Source organism: Schistocerca serialis, chromosome 2, assembly GCF_023864345.2.
Source record: "Schistocerca serialis cubense isolate TAMUIC-IGC-003099 chromosome 2, iqSchSeri2.2, whole genome shotgun sequence".
Taxonomy (NCBI): domain Eukaryota; kingdom Metazoa; phylum Arthropoda; class Insecta; order Orthoptera; family Acrididae; genus Schistocerca; species Schistocerca serialis.
In genome coordinates this window covers 415,706,085-415,718,140 of record NC_064639.1, presented here as the reverse complement: position 1 = coordinate 415,718,140, position 12,056 = coordinate 415,706,085, and the positions used below count along the sequence as shown (strand labels likewise).

At 38.6% G+C, this 12,056-nt stretch overlaps 1 protein-coding gene across 1 annotated transcript in view; it reads left to right on the top strand.

Moving 5' to 3' along the window:
• The window catches only part of LOC126457260 (regulating synaptic membrane exocytosis protein 2), a 1,246,504-nt gene that overhangs the window by 358,432 nt on the left and 876,016 nt on the right, over positions 1-12,056 (top strand). The window contains exon 5 of the mRNA XM_050093425.1: positions 11,061-11,134. Coding sequence (XP_049949382.1) covers positions 11,061-11,134 — 74 coding nt within the window. The remainder of the gene's footprint in view (positions 1-11,060; positions 11,135-12,056) is intronic.

The window sequence follows — 12,056 nt, the reverse complement described above, 5'->3', positions numbered from 1 at the left end:
TTTTATGCCTGTGGGGTAGTGATTCTGTTAATACGAAGTGGTTTGCAAATTTGGTGTACGGTATGTCTTTCCACTTCTAAGTTCTTTAGGTTTCAGGAGAAAGAAAGTTATCAGGAGAAAGAAAACTGGCATTCTACGGATATGAGCGTAGAATGTCAGATCCCTTAATCGAGCAGGTAGGTTAGAAAATTTAAAAAGGGAAATGGATAGGTTAAAGTTAGATATAGTAGGAATTAGTGAAGTTCGCTGGCAGGAGGAACAAGACTTTTGGTCAGGCGAATACGGGGTTATAAATACAAAATCAAAAAGGGGCAATGCAGGAGTCGGTTTAATAATGAATAAAAAACTAGAGGTTGTACAGAGTTTCAGGGAGAGCATAAGGGAACAATTGACAGGAATGGGGGGAAAGAAATACAGTAGAAGAAGAATGGGTAGCTTTGAGAGATGAAGTAGTGAAGGCAGCAGAGGATCAAGTAGGTAAAAAGATGAGGGCTAGTAGAAATACTTGGGTAACAGAAGATATACTGAATTTAATTGATGAAAGGAGAAAATACAAAAATGCAATAAATGAAGCAGGCAAAAAGAAATACAAATGTCTCAAAAATGAGATCGACAGGAAGTGCAAAATGGCTAAGCAGGGATGGCTAGAGGACAAATGTAAGGATGTAGAGGCGCATATCACTATGACTAAGATAGATACTACCTACAGGAAAATTAGAGAGACCTTTGGAGAAAAGAGAACCACTTGCATAAATATCAAGAGCTAGATAGAAACCCAGTTCTAAGCAAAGAAGGGAAAGCAGAAAGCTGGAAGGAGTATATAGAGGGTCTATACAAGGGCGATGTTCTTGATGACAATATTATGGAAATGGAAGAGGATGTAGATGAAGATGAAATGGGAGATACGATACTGCGTGAAGAGTTCGACAGAGCACTGAAAGACCTGAGTTGAAACAAGGCCCCGGGAGTAGACAACATTCCATTAGAACTACTGATAGCCTTGGGAGAGCCAGTCCTGACAAAACTCTACCATTTGGTGAGCAAGATGTATGAGACAGACGAAATACCCTCAGACTTCAAGAAGAATATAATAATTCCAATCCCAAAGAAAGCAGGTGTTGACAGATGTGAAAATTACCGAACTATCAGTTTAATAAGTTACAGCTGCAAAATACTAATGCGAATTCTTTACAGCCGAATGGAAAAACTGGCAGAAGCTCACTTTGGGGAAGATCAGTTTGGATTCCGTAGAAATGTTGGAACACGTGAGGCAATACTGACCCTACGACTTATCTTAGAAGAAAGATTAAGAAAAGGCAAACCTACGTCTCTAGCATTTGTTGACTTAGAGAAAGCTTTTGACAATGTTGACTGGAATACTCTCTTTCAAATTCTGAAGATAGCAGGGGTAAAATGTTGGGAGCGAAAGGCTATTTACAATTTGTACAGAAATCAGATGGCAGTTATAAGAGTCGAGGGACATGAAAGGGAAGCAGTGGTTGGGAAGGGAGTGAGACAGGGTTGTAGCCTCTCTCTGATGCTATTCAATCTGTATATTGAGCAAGCAGTAAAGGAAACAAAAGAAAAATTCGGAGTAGGTATTTAAGTCCATGGAGAAGAAATAAAAACTTTGAGGTTCGCCAATGACATTGGAAGAGCAGTTGAACGGAATGGACAATGTCTTGAAAGGAGGGTGTAAGATGAACATCAACAAAAGCAAAACGAGGATAATGGAATGTAGTTGAATTAAGTCGGGTCATGCTGAGGGAATTAGATTAGGAAATGAGACACTTAAAGTAGTAAATGAGGTTTGCTATTTGGGGAGAAAAATAACTGATGATGGTTGAAGTAGAGAGGATATATAATGTAAACTGGCAATGGCAAGGAAAGCGTTTCTGAAGAAGAGAAATTTGTTAACATCGAGTATTGATTTAAGTGTCAGGAAGTCGTTTCTGAAAGTATTTGTATGGATTGTAGCCATGTATGGAAGTGAAACATGGACAATAAATAGTTTAGATAAGAAGAGAATAGAAGCTTTCGAAATGTGGTGCTACAGAAGAATGATGAAGATTAGATGGGTGGATATCATAACTAATGAGGAGGTATTGAATAGAATTGGGGAGAAGAGGAGTTTGTGGCACAACTTGACTAGAAGAAGGGATCGGTTGGTAGGACATGTTCTGAGGCATCAAAGGATCACCAATTTAGTACTGGAGGGCAGTGTGGAGGGTAAAAATCATAGAGGGAGACCAAGAGATGAATACACTAAGCAGATTCTGAAGAATGTAGGCTGCAGTAGGTACTGGGAGATGAAGAAGCTTGCACAGGATAGAGTAGCGTGGAGTGCTGCATCAAACCAGTCTCAGGACTGAAGACCACAACAACAACAACAACAGGCTATAGGGCTAACCCTTCACACTTCCTTCTGAGCTAATGCTTTCCTTTTGTGTGCGTCAATCCTTTTAACCGGAGTCTTCTTTATTTTCAAATTGTAGATACTGTCTGCTCACTATATTTTATCCTTATTACCTTCAGAGTTTCAAAGAGTGTTTTCCAGTTAACATTGTCAGATTTCTAAAAATTTATGGTTTCTGTAGAGGTAGTTTTGCATTTCTTCAGTCAATCTTCTAAATTTCATGGTGAGTATTGCCTTACGTGTTCCTACATTTCTGTGGAACCCACACTGATCTTCCCTGAGGTTTATGTGTACTAGTTTTTCCACTACTCTGTACAAAATGCATTTCAGTATTTTGCAACCCTGATTTTAAAAATTGATAGATAACCCTGTCAGCTCGTGCCTTCTTTGGAATTGTAATTATTGCATTTTTCATGAATTCCGAGGGCATTTCTCTTGTCTCGTGTACCTTGTGCACTATATGGAATAGTAAGTACTGGTTTTCCCAAGGATCTCAATAATTCTGAGGAAATATTATTTCCTCCAGGGATCTTGTTTCAACTTAAGGCCTTCAGTGCTGTGTGAAATTCCTCTTGCAGTATCATATCTCCCACCTCATCTTCATTCACTTCCTATTCTCTTTCTCTAATAGTGTCTGAAAGTTCATTTTCCGTATATAGTCCATCTTTCCGTGCCTTCCACCTTTCAGCTATCTCTTCTTTGCTTCTGTCTGAGCTCTTGATATTCATATAGCTGCTCCTCTTTCCTCCAGAGGTCTCATTAATTCTCGTATAGGTGACACCAACATCTTTCCCCTAATTATGCCTACTTCTAAGGCCGTGTACTTGTCTTCCAGTGTTTCTAAATTCTCTTTAGTACCTTCAAGCAAGCAATCTAGCTTCCACTCTTTTCTGAAGTGCTGCATGTTATTCTTTTGTTGTGTTTATAATCTTGCACTCATCTAACAAGAGGTTGTGTTTTTTCTAGTACTACACTTCACTAATTCCCATTATATGTAACTTCAGCTTATCCTTTCCCTTTCTGAATTCTCTAACCTATCTGCCCAATTAAGGGCTGTAAAATCCAATGTCCCAATCCATATAACACTAGTTTTATTTGTGCTGGCGACAACATTCTTCTGAGCATCCTCTTCTCAGAGATCAGAATAGGAGTCTGTACTACGCAAGAGGATGCCATCATCATTAAGCAATGAAGGAGAAATAGTAGTAAAAATAATGGCTGTAGTTTCCCCTTGCTGTCAGCCATTCACAGTACTAACATAGAAAAGCCATATGGGTAATTTTACAAGGTCATATCAGTGACTAACCCATACTATTACCCTTGGAACTACTGAAAAAGCTGCTTATCATCTTCAGGAAATAAAGGATAATTTGACTTCTCCACTGTGGGTGCTTGCATGGTATGGTTATCTTTTGCCCCATGCAGGGGAGTTCGGCCACCGTATTGCAAGTCCTTTTTAGTTGATGCCACTTCGGCAACTTGCAAGTCAATGAGGATGAAATGATGATGAAGCACACACAACACCCAGTCATCTTGAGGCAGAGAAAATCCCTGACCCTGCCGGGAATCGAACCCGGGACGCCATGCGCGGAAAGTGAGAGTGCTACCGTAAGACCACGAGCTGCGGACATGGCTTTCTCTGTCTTGGGTACAGAGACCAGTCCACTCTGTTGAGGTTGAGAGTTCATGTGCTTATGTAGGTTAAATGCAATCTGGTAAACTACCAAGAAAGTAGCCGCCAGTATGAGGAAAGAAAAAAAAACTTCTGCTTCCTAATTTAGCTTATGTGAGTTACATTAACAATAGTATGAAAAGGATAGTTGCAACTCAACATATAGCGGAGTGCAAGTCGCAAATAGGCACAACATAAAGACTGTCACAAATTGAGCTTTTGGCCAACAAGGTCTTTGTAAAAAATAGACAACAGACAGACAGACACACACACACACACACAATCCCAGTCAGTAGTTGCCAGAGTCTGGCTTCAGCTGCCAGAGACTGTGGTCATGTATGTATGTCATGTATGTATGAGATGAATTTGTGTGAGTGTGTGTGTGTGTGTGTGTGTGTGTGTGTGTGTGTGTGTGTGTGTTTTGTATATTTTTGACAAAGGCCTTGTTGGGAAGCTCATTTTGTGACAGTTTTTTTGTTATGCCTATCTCCAACTCAGCACTCCACTATATGGTGCGTAGCAACTATCCTTTTCAAAATATTGTTACATTCCATCCTGGATGGTTCAAATGGCTCTGAGCACTATGGGACTCAACATCTGAGGTCATAAGTCCCCTAGAACTTAGAACTACTTAAACCTAACTAACCTAAGGACATCACACACATCCATGCCCGAGGCAGGATTCGAACCTTCGACCGTAGCGGTCGCGCGGTTCCGGACTGAGCGCCTAGAACCGCTAGACCACCGCGGCCGGCATTCCATCCTGGATTTTCCATTGTTTGTAAGTTATGTTAATTTGCAAATGCTAGTGTGATATTTTCTTGAATACAATGCTGTTTACCAAATAAATTTTCTACACCACAACTTATCTTGCAACTTTACGATAAACATTGATACTTGCCATGTAGTTAAAGGAATTTACAATCCCACTGTTTGCCTAAATGTGCATCAGTGCACTATAATGTGTCAGCTTTCCGTTATGGCATTTATAAAGATTTGTCAAGAATTAATGCACACTCATCTGTATCTCTCTGCTGCAAGCAATAAGTCTTGTTCGTTTGTGAATCTCACTCACTATACTAGGGTGTGTTGAAAAGTTTTTAAATAAAACAAGTGGTATTAAGCTCTTACATCTTTATTCTTCTTGTCCAGATATTTATTTCTCAACATAGTCACCCTGTGCCGAACTAATTTCTCCCAACAAGGGACCAGTTTGTTGATACCATCACTTAGAATGCTTGACTTTGTTGACAGTGCCACAACCTCATCTTTGTGTACATTGCTTTATCACTAACACAGTAAAGTTCTTGGAGGTGCTCTTTAAGTTTTGGGGATGTTTAAAATCGGATGGGACCAGGTAGGAACTGTATGGAGAACGATCAGTGACAATGAACCCAAGCCACTGAATTGTTGTGGATGCTCTGCCATGTTACATGCTACAGTTTGGAGACCTCTAGTGGCACAGGACTACAAATATGTAGACATGAAGAATAAAGATGTAGAATGTGATAAACATTTGTTTCATCAAAAAAACATTGATTTTTCACATAAAAGATTCAGAGGCACCCTCACATAATCCATCTTGTCTCCATGATTCTATTGAGTCATAAAACTGTGATCTTTATACTTATACTACATTTTGACCTGCAGAATCAGATATGATGGCTGAAAGATACCATTTTGGATAAGCTATACAGAAGCTTTGTGGATCATAGTAGTACCAGTTCTGGCCCATAACCAGATGGCGATCCTCCCCAAAGCATACCAGTAAAACTGAGTGGGTAAAATGAGGAGTGGGTTGTGGCTATGCAGCCCCCAATGTCACACCCCCTCCCGTTTTAAGAGAGAGATAGCACATAAGATACTGTATACAGAATAATTCTCAACAGAAGAAGTTATAAATCATCCAGTTAGAGCGTTAACCAGGAAAATCTTGTCAGTCGCTTGATGTTAGACTGCCTGGCTATTTCATATTGATAGAGATGCTGGATTGGAGGTTGTGACAGCTGGCTTGGTCATTGATGCCAGTCCTGTGTCAGCCTCCAATGCAAAGGTGACAAAAATGAAAACCTTTAGAGTGCAAAATTTCTAAAAATTGTACTATTGATTTGGTACTCATATTACCATTTGGATTTGTGTGATTACCTTGTGAAAGAATTCTTTTGGTATTGCATGAAGCTATTCATGCACTGCAGTTTTCACTTGTTCATCACTTCTGAAGAGTTTGCCTTCAGGCACTTCTTTGAGCCGATCAAGTACATGATAGAGACTTGGTCTGAGGTTTAGAGTGTAAAGTGGGTGTTCAAGACATTCAAATTTCATATTCTGTATTGTTGCTGTGGTTGAACAAACACCTCCATCCAGAAGCCCTAGTTGTTCATGCCTGATTTTAGAGTGAAGGTGATTATGTAGAAGATTTGAGTATGAATTACTGTTCACTGCTAATCCCTTTTCCACGTATTGCTCCAAAATTACTCCTTTTGCACCGCAAAAGGGAGTAAGCATGACTTTTATTTGTTGATGATTGAGTGCACCATTGTTTTGTTGTAGTGAAGAGCCGTAGCACCATTCTGACCTCGATCTCTTCGTTTTAAGTTAGCGATAGTGCTGGTTTCATCTCCTGTAACAATTCTGTCCAGAAATTCAACCTGGAAGTCATCCAAAAGCTCATTACATGCATTGAAATGATAATCTCACAATCCAGGAGTCAACTGATGTAGCACCCATCTTGCGGATACATTATTGCATTAAGGCACACCATAGACAATATTGTGTGCTGAATCAACACTAACATCCAAAGTATTGGCTATTTTAAGTAATAATCCTGTTTTCCTTCCCAAACTCTTCCACTATGGCAGTGTTTACATTCATCTCCATGTGATATGCATGAGCTGGGTTCAAAGAGCCTTCCACATAAGTTGTGTCCATTTTAATTAAACTCTCTGAATCATTTGTACACTTACTGCAGGGACACACTTAAATCACTGTATTGTGCTTTCACCCCCTGTATTACACGTCGTGGATTATGTTGATTTGCACTGTCTCATTTGCATAGTAAATAAATAATAAAGGTTTTCATTTGTATCATTCTCATATATTATTGTTTTTATGAATATTGAAGTCAGATCAGAATGTAGTTAGAAGAAAAGTTTCAACTCAGTTTTGACTCAAAGAAGGAAGATTAGGGATTAACATGTGTCAGTAGCGAGGTCATTAGAGATGGAGCATGAGCTGAGATGAAGGGAAGATGGAGAAGGAAAGGAAATCAGTGGTACCCTTTTAAAGGAACCATCCTAACATTTCCCTGGATCAATTTAGTGGAATCAAAGAAATCTCAAATCTGGAAGGCTGAAGGTCAACTGTGCTCCTGAATTGGAGTCATGTGTGCGAACCACTGTGCCACCCCATTCGGTGTGTTGTGTTTCAGGGCAGGTGACATGTTATCTGGTGGTACACTATTTCAGGTAAACTGGTATTTCCATTTCTCTCACAGATTTAGGTTATATTAATAAATTGTGGATTGACTTTGTCATTTTAGTTTCTGAACGCTTTACTCTGTAGTGCAGCATATCATTCCATATTACATGCTGTGGGTCCTAGTATAGATGGTGGTATAATGGTACATATATGGCATGACATTTCTCACTTGTGAGATCCTCACAGTATGTCAAGTGTGTCAAGTATGTGTGCTAAACCATCAACATAATTCTGCACCACTAACAATGAATTTAAAGTGCTCAAGTGAGCTGTCTAATCATGACCAGTCAGAATGCTTCACTCATGCAAACTATGTTGTGTATGTGGTACCAGCCATCATGTTGCAAGACCTCTTGCTTGCATTGTGAACAACAATTAGATCTAAAACAAATGCAAAAATTCTGAAAATGAGTGAAAAATAGTGCAAAATATATGGGTGACTAGCATGTAATGAATACTCATGATTGTTACAACAAAATGTTGTAGGGGTCTACACATTTTGATTACACTATAGTGTTGCTCTATTGGTTGTCAGTTTATATTGCATGTAAATTTTGTATTACTATAATATGGTGTTCTGGTTACCACAGGTGAATACGAGATTGATTTCCAGCAACATTATGTCTTTGCAGGATATCCACAGGTACTGACCAACACTGATATCCACAAGTACTAACCAACACTTGATTTTCATAAACATTGATTAATTGTTGAAAACGGAAGAGCATTATGTACAGGAGAGACTTGAAGAACAATATGAGACTTTTACAGAATGAGATTTTCACTCTGCAGCAGAGTGTGCACTGATATGAAACTTCCTGACAGATTAAAACTGTGTGCCAGCCCGGGACTTGAACTTGAGTTCAAGTCTCGGTCTGGCACACCGTTTTATTCTGCTAGGAACTTTCACAATGTGAGATTTTCAAATTTCTTGGTTGGTGTCCTAACTAATCAGACAAGTTATTGACTCAAACAATAGAAAATCCAGGATGGAATGTAACAATATCATGAAAAGGGAAGTTGCTACTCTCTGTATAGCGGAGGTGCTGAGTCGCAGATAAGCAAAACAAAAAGACTGTTACAAATAAAGCTTTTGGCAATTAAGGCCTTTGTCAACAATAGACGACACACACACACACACACACACACACACACACACACACACACAGCAGCAGCAGTTTCAGGCAACTGAAATCAGAGTGGTTTCAGTTGCCTGAGACTGCAGTTGTGTTTGTGCGTTGCATTTGCATATGTGTGTGTGTGTGTGTGTGTGTGTGTGTGTGTGTGTGTGTGTGTGTGTTTTTGTGTGTGTCTGTCGTCTGTTGTTGACAAAGGCCTTCATGACCAAAAGCTTTATTTGTGACAGTCTTTTTGTTGTGCCTATCTGCGACTCAGCATCTGAGATAAGTTATTCAGCTCTTCTTTGAGGTGTCATGATTGGTGAATGGCCTTTGCCAAACATACAAATTGTGGATTGAAATATTAAATATCTGGCTATTTATCAGCAGCTTGATAGAGAATTTTGTTCAAATAGAGACTCTCAATTGAATATGAAGCTGACAGGTTGTCTCCCTTAGGAGAACTGACACTGCGTGAAGCTGGAGACAGTTCTCCGTACCATTGTGATATAATTTGAGTTGTTTTATTTTAAAAAATAAAAAAATGATCTCTAATAAACTAGATTATCTCCTTTAGAACACTGGACTGCAGCTTACGATCAGTGAAAAATATGTAGCCATCTAATTGCTAACAAAATTTTATTATTAGCTAATCTCTATCAGAAATTTGGTGCTATGTAACGGTGACATGATTTCCACACATCTGATCATCATATTTACAATGTTGAAGCTGAATAGAATGTAAATTTTGTGAAAACTGTGAATTATCCTCACTAAAGAAAATCGAGAGAATGTTATGGAACAATTTCATTTCCCAGTGAGAGAAAAGTGCTGAAGTTTGCAGATTTGCAAAATATTACTGTCATTTTTAGCAGTTGTGAGCTGTGTAGCATCTATGTATACATATATACTCTGCAAGGCGCTGTACAGTATGTCCTAGAGGGGACAAAAACCAATATGTTTCCAATACAATTGCCAATTTTGTGTAGCATGGGCCCAGTGCACCTGCAGTGAATATCTTGAAGCACTACAGCAGGATTAGTATGTCAGATGCTAACACATTTTGCCTCAGGTGTGTTAAATGTGGCTCACTGTGTGTGTGCGTGTATAAAGTAGAGCTTTCAACATCTGTGTGTGTGTGTGTGTGTGTGTGTGTGTGTGTGTGTGCGTGTGCGTGTGTTGAGATTTTAAGGGATTGTCTACCGTGTTGTAAAAGAGAAACTGGAGAAGCTCATGTATGTCTTGTGGTTGGTGAAATATGTCCAATTAGGAAAATGCAAGGCTGCTGCTGGGATGGGGAAAGTCCAAGTTTGAAATTGCATGGCTTCATTACTTGCAGTCTGAGATGACATCCTCTCACACACCTATCTCACACATATTGAAAATATTGCAATCTGGACTCAGACCTGTTATTAAAGTTCTGTATATGAAACACTGTTCCACAATACCCTGTTAAATCTCAATATGAATAATAGTATGGCACCATTGATTTCATTAGATATTTAAGATAGTTGCATACGTTAAGGTGGCCAAGGATCTTTCAGTATATTTGCTCTTGTTGTCAAGTGCACAGACTTTGTGCAGTGGAATTGTTTGCACTTGACAAACACAAAACTGTGGTTTACTCACGCAAACTGATCAGCTTGTGTTTTGCTTCACAGATTTAACAAATTGTTTGCCAATTCTGTCTTTTGATGACGGTTGGAGGACTCTTGTCCTTTGCTGTAGCAGGTTAATGATGTGAAGATAGTTTTGTAGTGAAATGGTGTATTGGAATTATTTATGGACAATCAAATCTAGCTATACACTCAACAGGTATAATATGTAAAGTCATCTTTAGACTGAGTTAGCAATTCACACCTGTCTTATGCCTTAGATATCATGTTGATTAGAATGATGTGTTTAGTTGCCTAATCAATATCTTAATATACTTCTGATAAAATGAAACTACCTTTTAAAGATTGTTTGCTTGACCTACAGTTTGTATCGCAGCCTGATGCTACCACAGATGATTAATTGTGTACTGAAAGATTACACACAGTTTTAACGTGTAGCTGTTTAATTGTCTCATTATTTGTGGGAATTTGCTCTTGACTTTAGTGTAAGTGTCAAATGAGTTTCAATCATAACAACATGGTTTTTGTACTTTCTATAGCCTTTCCACTGTTGTGACATTTAATTGTACTAAATACAGGGAAATAATTCAGAAGTATATTCTGATCAAAGTTAATAACCTCATCATAGAGCATAGTGAAAGTAGGAGTGTAGACTGCTGGTTTGAACCTGATGCAGAAAGTAGCTGTTCTGTGTTGAAGAATTTGAGTTGTTGCTCCCATTGCTTATTGCACATACGATAAAATATACTTTTCTCTTTCAGGATATTCCGACAACCTTGTGAAGAGATTGAAAAGACAAGCCATTTTAGATGAAAAGATTAAGAAATTCCTGGCGGTGAGATACGTTTTTTAAAGTTGGCATCCCTGCCCTAATAAGTGTCTGTCTATGTTTGCAGCTGAGGTGTACAAAATGAGCTTGAATAATTTTTCCATTGTGCTCTTTTTCTTATAGTGTGTGTGTGTGTGTGTGTGTGTGTGTGTGTGTGTGTGTGTGTGTGTGTGTGTGTCATTGGTGGCCTGAATTTGAAGAGAGAATGGGAATGCGTGTGAGAAAGATGGAGACAAATTGCATTTTTTTTTTCCTTTGCATGAAATTTTCCTCAGGATGGTACCCTAAGATTTCTACAGATGTAGCAGTGTTCCCCCAAATAACGATGAATGGCAAATGCTGGAACTTTTTCAGCATATTAGGAATTTTATTTTTCTGTTGTAAATAAATAACAGTGTCTCTAATTCTAAAGTCTATTCCAGATATACTCTTCATTCATAAAACTGGAAGAAACAAAATTATCATTACTTCCTTGGAATTCGAAAGATGAATTTTGGTTTGTAAACCAAATTGCCTTAATATGACACAAGTTTGCTGCTCATCAGTACCCTGCCATTTAACTCGTATTATGTGTGATCTTTGTAACTATTACCATAATAGTTTAGCTGAAACCAAAGGAGTATCCCAAAGTTCTGCTATTGAAAATGGAAACTCCTTGCTCTAGTTTGTACAGTGCTTAGCAGTGTGTGCATTTGGCAATGTTATGTTATTTATTTTTGCTCTTCCAAATGTTGTTGTAGTTAATTGTATGCCTTTCCCCAACAACAAATGATTTACTTGCAGAAGTGAAATGAATGTATCATGTATGAAAATTTTGTGTTGTGCCATTTCCTGTACCTAACCCAAGTTCTCATTTTGTTTTTGCTGTCACATTTTCAGTAGGGAAAGTAGAAAACTATCAGACTCGCCTGCATCACCATCGCCACCA